Source organism: Halichoerus grypus, chromosome 1 (assembly GCF_964656455.1).
Source record: "Halichoerus grypus chromosome 1, mHalGry1.hap1.1, whole genome shotgun sequence".
NCBI classification, from domain to species: domain Eukaryota; kingdom Metazoa; phylum Chordata; class Mammalia; order Carnivora; family Phocidae; genus Halichoerus; species Halichoerus grypus.
Window position 1 is genome coordinate 214040878 of NC_135712.1, and position 15822 is coordinate 214056699.

The following is a 15822-nucleotide window of genomic DNA, read 5'->3' on the forward strand; positions in this document are numbered from 1 at the left end:
CCGCCTGGCCTGCTCCGTGGCCTGGCTCCGGCCCCGCCGGGCGTCCGTGGCCACCTCGGGCCAGTGGGTCAGGGTAGCGGCCCTCCACCGCCCCCCCGCCTCCCCAGCGCCGCCGGCTGCTCCAGCCCGAGGCCTTGGGCTGCACTTGGGGAGTCCAGGACACCCCGCCAGAGCTCTGGCCCGGCTGTTTCGGGGCACCTGGCCCGAGCACCCGGCGGGGAGGTCCCCGCAGGCCAGAGGGCCCCCCTGGAGGCCTGCAGGCCGGGACTAGTCCCACCCCGGGACGCTTCTGGCGGCCACGCCACCTTATGACATCATTGCTCAGGCGGCCATTTTCTCCACTCTCCCTCCCCCGGGTTCCAGATGCTTCTGCCGGCCTTGGCGGCCATTTTGTCCGCGCAGGAGGCGCGGGCTGGCACGGGGCTGGGGCGGGGGGGGCGGCGGGGGGCGAGCTGGGCGGGGAGCTCGGGGGCCTCCGAGGGGTTCAGCGCGCGTGCCAGCCGGGCGGCCCTGCACACGGGGCCGCGGCCTGCACCGGCGCTGGCGCTCCGCACTCCGGGTGGCACCGGGGCCGTGAAAAACAGGTTAAAAATACCCACACGCGCAGCCTCCTCCCCTGGTCCCCTCCAATGTCAAATGTGTCAACGCCACCCGGGGAGGGGGGCAGACTTAAAATAACTTGCTGTTTACATTTGGAACAAATTCTTGGCTTCTCCAGCAGCCAAGCCAGGGCCTCCTCCCGCCTCCCTGGCAGGCCCGCTTCAGTGGCCGCGGCGGAGGGGGGCGCCGGGGGGCGAGCTGGGCGGGGAGCTCGGGGGCCACATGTGCCCGCGCTGAGCACACATGTGCCGGCCCGGGAGGGGACGGGCCGGCCCCAGCACCATCTGTGGCCGCATGGTGGACGGAGCCGGGCGGGAATGCCGGAGAACACCCTCTTCCCAAAAATGGGTGCGGGCTGGGGGGGCACCGGGCCAGGCAGGGGGGCGTCCGAGGAGCCACGGCCCCTCCCAGCTCAGCCCTGCTTCGCATGTTTCTCGGGCCGCACCACCGACTCAGCAGCCCCCAGGGGAGTCGGGAGGCCGGAGGCCAGCAGCCTTGCCAAGGGAGGCGGGCACCGAGGGCGGGCTCCGGAGCAGGCCAGAGTCTGTCCCGGGCTGTGTGGGAGCAGGCCAGCGCTGCCGCTCTCTGGGCCTCCAGGGAAAGCACCCTGGCCTTGGAGTGGGGCTGGTAGAATGGGTCCCATCCCAGCCTTGCCTGGGAGGAGGCAGGGGGCCCCGAATGTTGCAGGCCCTCTTCATGCCTCCTTCCTTTTCTGTACAAAGTGAATGTTGAGGTGCAAACACCTCAGATGTTGGGCACTCCATTTTACAGAGGGGCGAACTGAGGGCCAGAGATGGGCAGGGGCTTGGCCCAAATCTCACCACCAGTAAGGGGACAGGCAGATCAGAGCCCAGTTACCCCGGTTCCAGTGCCCACACTTTAAACCCACTGCCTCGAATGCTGGAGGAGGTTGGAAACTCGAGGGCCCAAGCCCAAAGGGGGAGTCACTGGGAAGACTTTTCTACTCCCCTGGCCTTCCTGAGACCACTCTTCCGGGAGCCTGGTACACAGTCAGTACTCAATCGATGCTCACATGAGTTGGCACTCAATCGATGCTTGCAGACAAGTGATGATTATTCCAGCAGGGGCTGGTACACAGCAGACACTCAATACCTGCTTGTTGTGTGAATGACTGGAATTATCCTGATAGGGCTTGGCATACAGCAGGTGCAGAATAAATGCTTGTCAAAGGAATCAGAGGAGTGTTGGGAAAATTGGGGGATATTCGGAGGGAAAGACTGGATTGAGGGTGATGTAGACCCCAATCGGTGTGAGACAAGAGGTTTCTGACAGCAGGCCCAGGGCTGAGTGTGGAATGTCACCCAAACATTGCCCATCTAGTCCCCTGGGTCCTTTGGGGATCAGCAGAAATCCTCTCTTGAGTAGGTCCCCCAACTGCCCCTCGTCCTGAATATCAGAGGGAGGGACCTGCAGCTGGAGAAGCCCAAGGAAGTAACTGGAATCTGTCCTGGGGGCCCAGGAAGGCTTCGGTGGGGGGGGGAGGGGATACTGGAGCTGGGGCCTTGATGTGTGAGTAGGAGTTTGCCAGGCACAGAAGGGGCTTGTGGGGAGTGAGACTAGTGTATGAAAATAATCATCACAACTTCCATGTGTTGAGTGCTTAAATGCCAGGAGCTACATACAGATTTACAGAGGGGCTGATGGTGCCCGAGAAGGTTTACAACCAGCATCCAACGTGCACAGGGGGCTTAGCCCACCACCCGCTGCCTCCCTAAATGTGTCTGGGTCTGGCGGGGGGCACAATGGGCCAAGGTCTGAGGTGGGTGAGATGGTTTCGCTCCAGTCCTTCCACAGAGTGGATGAGGCCAGGTCAGCTCCCCCCAGGGCCAGGCAGGGGCTGAGGTTCCGGGGCACAGGGGCTTAGTTACAACGGCACCCCCTCCATCAGCTGGAAGACCTGAGCTGATTCAGGAGCCGCCAGGAATCTGCTCTCACCCCTTCAGTTAGCAGCAAAGGGGAACTGGTTGTGGGGGGGGCTGCTTTGGCATCCCCCACTAATCTCCCCAGCATCCCAGGAGGATGTGTCCAGAACCTCAGGCTGGCCAGATCAACCCTTGCAGCCTCTTCCCTGGGAGCCCAGTAATTCCTACTGAGCCTAGGAGTGTGCCCATTTTACGGATCTGGAAACTGAGGCGCGGTGAGTGGCTTGGAGCCAGGCTACCTGTTCCAGAGGTGTCTTCTTGTTCCCGGGGCATGGTGAGATGACCCCCCCCCCCCGCTAGCCCCTTGTTCACTCTGGGTCTCAGTTTCTCCGGCTGTCACATGGGGGCTGGGGCAGCATAACATCCGCCTCAACACCTTTTTGTGCTGGAATCTGGCCATGCACAGGGGGTTCTGGGTGTGTGGCCCCATTTCGCTGGAACAAAACAGGGCCTCAGAGCCTCAGAGAGGGCAAGTCAGTTAACCGCCCAGTGGCCCACCTCAGGGAGTATTATGGGTTTCCACTTGCACACCTCCCATGCCGGCAGGCTCTCTCCCTTCTGGCCTCCTGCCTTATTGCTGCTGATCACAGCAAAGGCACCTACTGTCTGCTAGGTGCTCATTGAACCCACTCGACAGTTACAGATTATCACTCCCATTTCACAGATGAAGAAACTGAGGCGCCGAGCAGGGTGGGTGCTGGCCTGAGCTCCTGTGGCGAGGATGGGGATGAAGATGGGCAAAATGCTGCCGTGCTGGGGTTGGGCACCCGGCAGCAGCCCTCCCGGCCCCCCCGGAGCCCCGTGGACTTCCCGGGATCATACCCAGCTTGCATGACAGCAGTGCCCAATTCCAGGAGAGGCCCTGGGCATGTCGGGGGCACCCTGCCCTCACCTCAACCCTCACTCCCCCGCATATGCCCAGGCAGGTGCCCGGCTGCAGGCAGGGGGCAGGAGGGCCAGTGCCAGTCTCAGAAGGGGCACACGATCCAGGTGACCAACTTGCACAGCCCCACCGAGCCCAGGTTGGCAACCAAGGGAACGAACTAGGAATAGGCCTCCTGCCTCTGCCTCTATTATCCCTCTCCTGAACCTGTGCAGTGGCCTGGGTCCCTCAACTCCCACCACCCCCTTTCCCACTAGCGTCCGTGCTCCCCACAGTGGCCAGAGGGCGCCTGTGAGCCCTCCAGGGCTCCCACCTCCTTGGGGTAAAGGCCCAAGTCTTCCCAGCAGCCCCTGAGGCCCTGCACATCACACCTGCCCCATCCCCTCCCCCCCCTTCTCTACCCTTCACCCACTCTGCTCCAGCCGCACCGGCCTCCTCGCTGCTCTCAAAACCGCCAGGCCCAGTGCTACCCCAGGACCTTTGCACAGGCTGCTCCTCCCACCTGCAATTCTCTCCTCACATTTGTTCCCACAGCTGGCTCCTCCTCAATCCTCAGGTCCCAGCTCAGATATCAGGTGCTCAGACAGGGCCCCCTCCCTGCAAATAGCCCCCATCTCTATTCTTTTGCCTTTATTTTTTTGATAGTCCTCATCACCAACCAACATTTCATTCTTGCCTTTGTCTGTTTCCCCCAGCGACTGCGAGCCCCACAAGGGCTGTGGTCCTGTCTCACTCCCTGCGGTGCCCCCAGGACCCAGAGCCGTGCTTGGCCCACACCGAGCACTGAATCACACTTCCTGACTACAAAGTGGTTCTGTTGGCTGAGCACTGAGCTTGTATGTGCCCCGTGCTGCCCCAGACCTCTCTCAGGTCTTAACTCATTTCTCCCTCGGCAACCCCACGAGGCAAGCGTATTTCACAGGCGGGGAAACTGAGGCCCGGGGAGAGAAGGAGCTAAGCGAGCGTCAGGGGCAAAGCAGGCCAAGCCAGGGCTTTGTGCCCCAGCGGCTGACCCGCTGTGGCTGGGAAAGAACAGAGTCAAGCGTAAACAACATCAACAGCAGTAATAATAATGATGGCAAGGTGGCAGTGACGAGCCCGGAATCGGCCGGTTGATAAGGTTCCCCCGTGTGGGTTAGTGCGGGGGGGCCCCGGAGGGGAGACTCAGGGGACACTGGCCCCTTTAAGAGCTTCCCCCTCCCCAGCTGGGCGCTGGCCCGGCCTCCCCTTATGTAAGCTGCCCTTGCATAACCTGGTTACATAAGGAAGCAGGGAACAGGCTTGTCCATCCGGCAGCAACCTGTCCCGGGCCGTCTGTGGGGCCGGGCCTGGGGCGCAGGAGCGCCGAGGCCACCCAGAGTGGCCACCGGGTGCAGCCCTGTTCAAGGGCCCCTGGGGATGCCCCGGACTCGCAGACGCGGCGTCCTCTGTGCGGGCAAGAGAAAGGCTTCCAGTCTGCGAGTGGACAGGGGCCGCTCCCATTGCTCTGAAGGTGAGACTGAGCCCCAGAGAGGGCCAGTGAGCAGCCCAACGCTTCCCAGCCGCGAGCGGAGGATGCAGGTGGCTGGCCTGCGGTGAAATGTGGATGGTGTGGCCTCAGCTTCCGAATTCCTCCGCAAAACGGGGCTGCGGGTGGGGCCTTTCTCACAGGGCCTGGTGTGCAGCTGGTACTCCATAAATGCAGCCCTGGGCCCAACTCAGCACTGGGCAAGCTCTAAAAGCCTTTTAATTCTATTAACCAGCTTGCCTCTTGGCAGGACCCACGGCCACTGCCCTGCTCTACCCGAAGCCACAGGCCCTGCGAGGGGAATGCCCGGGGCTCAGGTGCTGTAGGACGGCCCCACCGGCTCGGGAAGAGCGCCGACTGTATACCACATTCTGGCCCAGATAACTGTTCTGTCTGCCCGAGCCCCAGGGCGGACGCGAGGAGCCCCAGAGACAGATGGGGAAACTAACTGAGGCACAGAGAGCCGGGATTTGTCCGAGGTCAAACCCAAGCCCTACCATGCACGCACCGTCTCCGTCCCCAGGCAGGCCCCCCCAGCCCCCGGTCCCCCCATCTGACCACAGGAGCCCGGGGGTGTCTGGGTATGGCACCCCCCCCAACATACACAAATATCAGTTCTGCCATCTTTGGGAGGGGTGTGGCTCGGGAGTGGAGGCGGCCCCTCTCCTTCCCCTTCTCTCTGGGCACTGCCCCTTTAAGGCAGCCGGCTGCCAGGGCTTGTCCCGGGGTTACCCCAAGGGGCGGGTGTGGTCAGGAACAAGGGGCCCATTCAGCTGCTGCTGCCACCTCCGGGCAGCCCACGGGCTGGCCTGGGTGGGAGGCAGGGAGGAGACTGGCAAAGGCAGGGACAAACTCGGGGTGAGCAGAGACAGAGAGAGAGAGAGACGGAGAGACAGAAACAGGCACTAGGAGAGAGACAGAGAAATGGAGACGGAGAGACAGAGACCCAGAGAGAGACACCGGGCCTCTTGGCTGCATCACCTGCCTCCCTGGTTCCCCTGAATTGAGAGTTTGAGGCCGGCCCAACCCCTAGCCAGGGTGCAGCCCCCAAAGGTGCTCCTTGAGCCCACTGAACCCGGTGTCCACTCACTAGCACCAAAGTCCTGTAAGCCCAAAGGGGGGGATCCTGGGACATTCTGGGGAGGTCCCTGTCACACCTCAAACAGCCCCTTCCCAGGGGACCATTGTGGGCCCTCAGATCTACCAGACCTCTGCCTCTTAGCTACGTGACCTCAGGCCAGTGGTTTTACCTCTCTGGGCCTCAATTTCCCCAACTGTTAAATGTGGGATTAGGATAAAATGAAACCGTGCCAACAGAACCGAACATCTGCCGATTGGGTGTAACTTCATGAGCCCTCGAGATGCCCACAAGCGCCCCAACGCCCTGACACGCTCGCATGTAAGTCTGCCTCCCATCAGGTGTCACGGTCTCCAAGGACAGCCGCTGCCTTAACTGAGGACCTCCTGAGCACCCTTCCAGCTGTGGGCAGGGGCTGCCCCGGTGTCCCCTGGCCCCATGACAGCCTCCGGAAACACACCCAGGGTTCCATGTCCCCGCATCCAAAAAGCAACAGACATCTGCTGGGGATCAAATGAAATCTCGATTCTTATTCCTGGGACTACCTGGTTTTAGGTTCTTTAAAGTCACACACCCCCACAAAATGCTCCCAAACATCTCGCCCCCCATCCAGTTGGCTGCCCCCAAGAAGGCAGCCCCTACCTCCGCCAGTCTGGAGGGAACCTCAAAGAAACTAAAACCTACCTCCTTCCCCTCCGTAAGCATCTTTTCTGAAATACTCTGCTCAGTCACCTGGTCTTAGGACAGACTTCCTCGACCGACCTGAGCTTTCCGGATCTCTGACACAGATAATTCTAGAACCTAACCATGGGAGTTCTAGAACCCAGCTCAAGAAAATTCCAGAGCCTGTCCTTGGGCGTGCAAACACCCAACGTGAGGAATTCCGGAACCTGCCCCCAGTGCTCAAGAATACACTTAACGGGTTTCTTGAGTATTGATGAAATCAATACTTGACCGGAGAAGTGCTGACAGGTTTCACAGTTTGGGAATCCTCACACTCCTGAGAACCCAGCTTGGGTATATGTGAGATCTATTCCCAGATGCTGAAAAAAACTCCCCTCGAAGAATGCTAGAACCCGCTTTAGGGTGTTCTAGAACCCAACTCGCAGAATTCTGGAGCTCGTCCCTTAGTAAGCAAAAACCCAACACAAAACATTCTGGACCCTGCTTCTAGACACTCAGGAACCCACCTCAGGAATTCTAGATCAAGGGATCAGCTTGCTGATCAAGGCTCTAGAACTGTTTCCTGGATCGTTAAACAGCCCGACCTCAAAGAATTCTAAGGTTTCCCTTACCATAGCGGTTCAACTGGGATGATCCTGGTGAGGGACATCTGGTGATGTCTGGAGATATTTGTGGTTGTCACAACTGGGAGGGGGCTCTTGGTATCACAGGGGTGGGGGCGGGGGTGCTGCTTGGCCCCCACAGTGCCCCGGATGCCCCCACAGAGACTGGTCCGCCCCGATGTCAGCAGTGCTGACAAGAAGAGACCCTGCCTTTCTATAATCAAAAGACCCACGGTGAGACCTTCTAGAACCTACTCCTTGGATTTTCAAGAAACCAGCTGGGGAGTTCTAGAATCCCTCCTTACATTCTCATCTATCCAACTGGGAGCAGATTTGAGATTGGCCTTGAAATTGCCTAGACTTCAGATGCTCTGGAGCGGAGCCGCCCGGTCCACGTGTGGCTCTGAGCCCTGACACGTGGCTAGTCAGAATCGGGGTGTGAGCGCAACACACACGCTGAATGTCAAAGACTGAGAACAAATAAAATAACGTCAAACATCTCAATAACTTGTTCATACTGATCATGTCTCAAAATGACAACATTTTGGATGTCCCGGGTCAAACAGAATATGTAGTTAAAACTAATTTCCCCTGTACATTTATACTTTTAAGTGTGGATACCAGGAAAAAAAAAAGTGAAATTATTTATGTGGCTCACACTGTATTCTACTGGATGGAGCTGTTCTGAAGCTGGCTTAGGAGAATTTTGTTGTTGTTGTTAAGCAGGCCCCACACTCAGCGTGGAACCCTATGCGGGGCTCGAACTCACCACCCTGAGATCAAGACCTGAGCTCAGATCAAGAGTCGGATGCTTAACCCGTTGAGCCCCCCAGGTGCCCCCAACCTAGGAGAATTGTAGAACTGCCTGGATGGTGACGATCCCAGCTCTGAAGATTCTAGAACTCAGGCCTTGGGAATTCCAGAACTTGCCTCCTGGAGGGTCTGGAAGCCACCTCAGCTCTGGCATTCTAGAGCCCCCCTCCCCACATGCAAGTCATTTTCCCTGAGGCCCCAGGGTCCCCCCCTGACTTCCACCTCCCAACACCCCTCCAAATCAGCCTGGAGCACAAGATGGGACAGGATGGACCAGAGGAAGGGCCCTTATGTGGCAGCCCGGGGCAATGCCCCCCCCAGGCCTTGGTTTCCCCATCTGGACAAGACACGCAGTGTCCCCATATGCCCCCTCCCTCATCCTTCACCAACTCTGACCATCTGTGACTTCCTGCCCACACCCAGCTGGAGGAAGAGGGGCTGGCCTGGCAGCTGGCTGGGGGGGGGGGCCAGGGATGTCCCTAGCTGCCCTCAGCCTCCCCTGGGCTCGCTGGGCAGAGGGCCAAGGTGGCAAGTGCAGCCCCGCCACGCCGGGGATGGCCACCACAGGTGCAATGTGCTGGCTCCTCGGGGAGCCGGGCCCTGCCCCGCCGGGTGGACGTGTGGAGCAGGGCACGCCGCGGGGCGGCCTCTGGAGCCTCCTCACCCCTGCCTGGGCCACAGGGGTGCAACACCACCTCCAGGGGAGCACTCACTCACAAACGCACTCCCCCCTTTCTGAGCGCTCAGCATGTGCTAAGAGGTTGCTTTCTCGAAGATGCCGTCTCCGTTTCCATCACCAGACACTCCCTCCGCTCATTTTGCAGAAGAAACAGAAGCACAAAGATGGGTGCTAACTTGCCCAAGGCTGCCCAGCGGGCCAGAGGGCAGAGCCGGGACGAGAACCGCAAGCACGTTGAGGGTAATAATCACTGTTATCATATCACCATAGCTGATACTTTTACGAATTATTTATCGTGACATGATACATATAGAATACATTACTAGTTATCATTAATGGCAACAAGTAATGGCTTCCGTGAGGGTAAAATACACAGCATAAAATTCACCATCGTAACCGTCTCTAAGCACACAGCTCAGCGGCATGAAGCACACTCACACGGTCCTGTCTCCAGAATGTTCCAGCCACCCCACCCTCCGTCTCCAGAACGTTCCATCTCCCCACACGGAGACTCTGTCCCCACGAAGCACGGACTCCCCACCCCCTGCCCCAGCCCCGGCTCCCACCCTCTCCTCTCTGTCTGTGTGGACGGGACTCCTCTGGGGACCTCCTGGGAGTGGGGTCCTGCGGGATGTGTCCTTCTGGGTCTGGTTTCTCTCACTGAGCCCAGTGTCCTCGGGGTCCCTCCGCGTCGTGGCAGGTGTCAGGGTCCCTTCCTAAGGCAACATATCACTTTTGAGTGCTTACTGTGTACACCCATGTTCTAGCACTCCGCATGCGTTCCCTAATTTAACCCCACAGGGCCCGGCGATGTGCACAGGATGCTCTTATCATGCCCATTCGAGAGGGAAGGAAACTGAGGCCCAGGCAGGGACGTCACTTACCCAAGGGCCATGCAACGCAGGAGCCGTAGGATTTGAACCTGGGTCGTCGGGCTGCAGACCGCGCCCCGACACTGCCAGCACCCCCCTCGGGCTCCCGGCCTGCTCTGTGAGCAGAACCCTCACCTGTTGGGTGTCTCTTCGCTGCTGACCATGAGCCTGGAGGCCTGCCATCGCTATAAATAGGCCGTCAGCTGGCGTCTGGGCCTCACCCCGGTGCGGCCACCTTCCCTGCACAGACGGCCCGTACACCTGGCTGCCCGGCCCCGGGGGAACCCAGGCTGCCAGGAGCCCCTCACCCCTCCGCTGCCCAGACACCTGGAGCGGGTGACACGGCTGGCTGCCAGTGGAGAGCCCGTCCTGGGTCACAGGTGCCCCCGTGGGCTCCCTGGGTGGGAGGAACGAAGCCTAGGGTCTCAGAGCAGAACTGAGGTGCCCCTCACCACCGACCGTCTCCTGGGGCTGGGGAAGAGGATCCGGGAAGGGACTGAGCATTTATGTAGTGCTTCCTGTATGCTTTTTGAGGATCACTGCCTCTGGTCCTCAGTGCGGTGGATGCGGTTCTCACGCTCCCCATTTATAGATGGGAAAACCAAGGCTGGAGACGAGAATGCGTCTCACATGGCCTGAAGCAAGCATGGACACAAACTGCCGTCCAGACCCAGGGTGCACTTCATGGTGACCCTGGTCCCCAGGCTTGGTCACGGTGGGCTCTTCAACGCGGTTCACTGCTATTCATTCATTTATTCACCGTGTATTCAGCACCTCCTTTTTTTTTTTTTTTTTTTATCGGCAGCACAACCGGGAGGGTGTGGATGTCACCTGGTAACCTCCAAAGTGTTTTGCAGGTTTTTTTTCCTTTCGGGGTTTGGAGGACTCAGGATCCTGTGGGTTCTAATTCTGCTCTGCCTCTCAGGGGCGGTGTGACTTTGGGCAAGCGGCTGATGGTCTCTGGGCCTGTTTCCTTACCTGGTGCATGGGAGAAGGTAACAGTCCGTCTCCCGCAGGATGGTGGAGAGAATTAAATGAGCTAAAATGTGGGATGAGCTCAGAACCAGGCTCACGGTGTCTGGCACACGCAATATGTGTTTGCTGCTGCTGCTGTTGCTATTGCTTGCTTCCCGCTTCCATCCAGCAGGGCTCGGGGACCCTCCCTGGGGCACCCTGGGGAGCCCCTCCAGCAGCTGCAAGCTTCCCAAGCCGGCCCCTGCCCACAGCGCCATGCTGGGAGGTTGGCACCGCACAAGGCGGGAACGGGAGGCCGGCCCGCGTCAGCGTCAGCAGATGGGCACCATCTGGGCTGGCGGCTCGGGGCGGGCTGGCAGCTGCTGGAGCGGGCGGGCCTGGCAGCCCCTCCCCCGCCCGGCCCTGGCACCGCGCCCGCCCGCGCCTCAGGTTTCTCAGGCCGCCAGAGGGGGCGGGGAAGCCTGGCTGGGCTTCAGGGCTGGGCCAGCGGCTTCCCTCTCTGGGCCCTGGTTCCTCCAGGCTCCCTCCCAAATGCAAGGCAGGTGGAGGAGGGCCGGGCTCGCCGGCTCCTGGCCTCCCCATCACCCTCACCGGGAAGCCACGCGGCAGGCCTCGCCTCCCCCTCTGAAGGTCCCCGGAGGCCTTCCTGCTCTGCTCCTCAGGCTCTGGGCCATGCCAGCCCCTGGGCCTTTGCACTGGCTGTGCCCCCATGCCTGCTGCACTCACGCAAATCCCTCTGTGGCTCCCTCACTTCCTTCAGGCCTCATCCCAAGAGCCACCTCCTTGGGGCCTCCCTCCCTCCTCACTCTCCTCGGTCTGGGGCGCCCCCCTCCCCACTCCTCTCCACACCCTGCCCCTGCTTTGTTTTCCTGCCGTTGTTCTTATTCACTGAACTGTGAATTGTCAGTTTCCGGGCCCCCCACTCAGTTGCACCCCACCCACTGCACCCATTTAGCAGGCAGCCCCCTGCGCCCCAAAGCAGAGCTCACATCACCCCCTCATCATGGTCCCCCCCCAGCTGGCCCCTAGGCTGCCCCCAGGGCACACACTGAGGCCAGCCCCTGGAATCAGGGCCCTAGGGCTCCAGATGGACGCCTGGGGCAGCCAAATTCAGCCCCAGGAGGTGCCCCAGCCTCTGACCGGCCTGGCAGCCCCAGGGGTGAAAGGGCCTTCTCAGAGCTCATCCCCATTCCCCCATCCCCCCAAATAAACCTGAGGATGGAGGGCTGGGAGCACCCCCGTCCGTCCACCTGACCCCTAGGAGAGACGGCTCCCTGGGGGCTGCCAGGCCTGTCCTAGGTCGGGGCAGAGCTGAGTGTGGTGCTTCCAGGCACGTCTGTCTGCTCTGAGGAGCCGTATCCGACGCACCAGCGGTCCCCCCCAGCTGACATCAGAGGTGGTAGCCGTGCAGCTGGAGGGAGTGCCCCACCCCAACATCCACCCTGCACGCACATCCCTAGAGCTCCGTCCCCAGCCTCCTCATCAAATCCCAGCGGCGCTGGCTGAAGGGGGTGCTGTGCTGCGGCCCAGGCTGCGACCCCCTCCAGCCCTGGGACCCACAGACGGAAGGAGGAGGGCGGCGGGCAGCCAGCTCTCTCCACTGTCGGACTGACACCTGCCTGACCAAGAACAGAGATTTCACTGGGACCCAGAATGAGGCTGGGGGTCCTGGAGGGCAAGCCCAGTCCACGGGAGCCTAGAACACAGCCCCAGCCCCGGGGTGCCAACAAGGCTGCCGGGTTGCCCACTTTGTACCCCATGATTCACCTCCATCCTCTTCCACCACCATCCGGGGTGGAGGGCTGGGGGCTGTCGTCAACAGCAGCTGCCTGCACCCACACCCCCCCCCCCCCCCCCCGCCCTCCCTTGGCTCTGGGACCTTGGGCAGTCAGGCCCTGTTTCCTTCGCCAGCCCTGGTTCCTCACCTGTGACATGAGTACAACAGCAATTCCTGCCTTGCTGGGCTGTGGACAGAATGGGATAGAAAAAATGCCCAGCAGAGAGAAAGTGGAGTTAGGAGTTGGGGTTCTGAAGCAAACGCAGGAGTTTTCCACACGGGAAAGGCCTGCCCAGCACGGGGAGCAACAAAGCACGGGCGTGGAATTGGCAAATGGTAACCGTGATCAGGATGGTAGCGGCGGGGACAGGGGCTTAAGAATAGGGGCCCGAGGAGCCCTCGCCCGGAGCCTGGCGTTTCCTCATGCCTCCGTGAGGGCTGTCTGTTGAGCACTCACCACGAGGACCCAACCAGGCAGCTAATTTGAGCTTCCCATTTTAAAGACAAGGAAAGAAGGCACAGAGAGGTTCAGCGACTTGTCTCGGATCACCCAGCTGGCCAGCGGCTGAGTCGGGCTTGGAATCGGCCCTCCCCTCACGCCCAGCCCAGCTGCGGCTGGGTCGGCTGGGGCCAGTTTGAGCAGGGGTTCCCCGTGGGGATGATGGAGCCCGCTGGAAGCAGGGGCGGGCACAGCTTTGACCTTCCCCAGCCTGCGAGCGAGGAGGCCGATCAGACTGGCTGGCAAAGGCATGGCAGTGGGACACAAAGGTGTCTGGGGAAGCCTGGAGGCCCAGCCTGCCTGCTGAGCCGAGGGGGGAGGGGGCAGGCTGGGGGAGGGGAGGCGCCTGGAGATTGTGCTGACACCAGCAGAAAACTCGCTTCAAAATTTTATCAGCTCAGCGCGGAGGAGGTGGGGGCAGGGCCAGGCTCAGAGGATGGAAGTGGTGGGAGAGGCCTGGACCAGCATGGTAATGCGTCTGCAGCCCCCAAGGCCACCCCTGCCCCCTGCCCAGGACAGCCAGTCACCTTGTCCACCCCTCTGCCTCCTCGGTCCCTAAGGCCGCTCTGCTCCCAGCCCCAGTGGGTTTGTGGCTCATGGGTGGGGGCGGGGGCAGAAGAGGTCAAGGTCAAGGAATCAAGGTCAAGACTGGGAAACTGGACTGCCTCTCCCTCCCACACACCCTGGAGACTGGGAGCCCTACAACCTCATCTAATCCTTACCCCATCGCTAGGAGAAGTGCGGTGGTTACCCCCATTCACAGAGGAAACAGAACTGTGATGTGACCAAAGTCACACAGGCCACAAAGGGCAGGGCTACACGTGGCCCCTGGGCAGTGAGCCCTGAGTCTGTCCCCGCTAGACCCCCCCACCGCCCCTCCCGCAGCCTTCCTTCCGTCTGTTTCTGGTAGTGGGTGCCTGTGGGATCTGCCGGGGCTGGGCTTGCAACCTGGGTGTACCCACCGGACACACTCAGGCAGCCCCCAGGTGTGTACCCACGTGTGCACCAGACTCAGCCCCGGTGGGGGGTGGCACTGGTGGGGCATGTGACATGTGACCATTAGGTTCTATGAGCACACCTGACTCTGTCCACACGAAGACATTCCCAGATGACACCTGCCACGTGGCAGGTCAGTGTTCACATGCTACATGCATGATCTGGCGACTCCCCAGGGGCCTCATCCAGCTAGGGACTCTGTTAACCTCCATTTGACAGATGGGGGAAACTGAGGCGCAAGGTGGACACGCAGCCAGGAAGCAGCAGGGCCCACCGCCCTCCCAGCCAGGCCCGGCCCTGGGCCACCAGCCCTGCTGACATCCAGAGGCCGGGATCTGCCTCTACATCTTTGCCCAGGCTGCCAAGCCTCTGGGACACCCCCCACTCAGCATTGTCCCGCCACCCCGGAGAGCTCGGCTCTGCCGCACCACTTTCTCCAGGAGGCTGCCATGGGTTTCCCCACCCTCACAGACCCTGCTGGTCTCCACGTGGGGCACTGACCATGGAGCCAGCAAACACCCAGCTAGAACAGCCAGAGCCAGGAACACAGGGGACCAGAGAGGGTGGTAACCTAGCCAAAGTCACACAGCACCCAGCTTCCCACTCAGCACAAAGGTGGGACCTGTCAGGCCTCTGCTGAAGGTCTGAGAGTTGATCAACTAGCATTCACAGCGCCCAACTCCAGTGTTCTTTCAGCTTTTCCTGGGGGGATAAGACTCTCTCTCCCATTGGTCGCTGTGCTGTCCTCACCCCTATTCCCAACAAGGCCTTATGTTGCCCCTGGGACCTCCTGGGACAGGGTCTCATCCTCCTGGGACAGGGTCTCATCTCCCGAGATCTCAAGGGCCTGCCTCTTACCTTGAACACTCTGGACACACCGCCTCCCCCCTCAGACTCTCCTTGAACCGTACGTCTTCCCCTCAGACCTTCACAGCACAGGTGCCTGTCCTGCCCTAGCGCAGGCCGGCAGGCCCCCCTCAGCCCCGCCCACTGCACCTGCCTCCCCTCTCGGTCCCCACCTGAACCACCTCCCCAGCCGGACGCGCGTGGGCGGCCTCCCCCGCGCCACGGGGCCCCCGAGCGCGCGTACATCTCCCCCACCCCCGACCCCGAGACCCTGGGCGCGCCCGCCCGCCCGCCTCACCTCGCTCGCGCACGAAGTAGGCCAGGTAGAGGTCGAGCTCCTTGACCGCCACGCCGATGTGATGGGGCTGCACGCAGAGCACCGGGTGGCCGCACTGCGCCGCCTTGACCAGGCGCTCGCCGTCGGTGCTCTCCAGCGGGATGCCCTTGAAGAGGATGACCATGACCAGGTCCAGCCGCCACACCTTGTCGGCCTGGCGCAGGCAGTCGATGCGGCGCATCTTGCCCTTTTGGTCGGGGTTGGAGAGCACGCAGCCCGGCGCCTTCTTGCCCGTGATGGCCAGCACGAAGTCCTCGCGGCACTCGGGCCGGATGTCTTTGCGCAGCTTGGCCAGCAGCCGGGACGCCCACTTCTGCTTCACCTCGGCCTTCTCGCCCAGCAGCTCGTCCTTCACGGCGCGCTCCTCGTCCTTCGACATGCGCTTCTCGTGCTTCTTGAAGTACTTGCGCTTCCGCGCCTGCAGGTTGAACCAGGTGTAGGCGAAGGCGCGCACATGAGGCAGCAGCGCCTCGATGAACGGGTGGAACTCATCCTGCAGGCACGAGAGGCCAGAGGTCAGGAGGCGCTGGGGACCGTGGCCCACTGCCCAGCCCGGGAGACTGAGGCCTGGAGGCCCCAGGAAGGCCCCAGGCGCCTGTGGGCAGGGGGCCACTGCAGACCTGCTCACCTCCTGGGGAGAAGTCGAGGCCAGAGGGGACCCAGCAGAAGTGTATGGGGGAGAGGCGTGAACCCCTTGCCCAAGTGGGGGAAGTGGGGAACCAGAGGCCTGG

The 15822-nt window shown here is 61.3% G+C and overlaps 1 protein-coding gene across 6 annotated transcripts in view; it reads right to left on the minus strand.

Moving 5' to 3' along the window:
• The window catches only part of NFIC (nuclear factor I C), a 69120-nt gene that overhangs the window by 37325 nt on the left and 15973 nt on the right, over positions 1-15822 (minus strand). For all 6 annotated transcript variants that reach the window (XR_013442223.1, XM_036116096.2, XM_078057532.1 and 3 more), the window contains exon 2: positions 15053-15584. Coding sequence is in view for 5 of the 6 variants with exons in the window: in XM_036116096.2 (XP_035971989.1) it covers positions 15053-15584 (532 nt within the window). In the remaining variant the exon portion in view is untranslated. The remainder of the gene's footprint in view (positions 1-15052; positions 15585-15822) is intronic.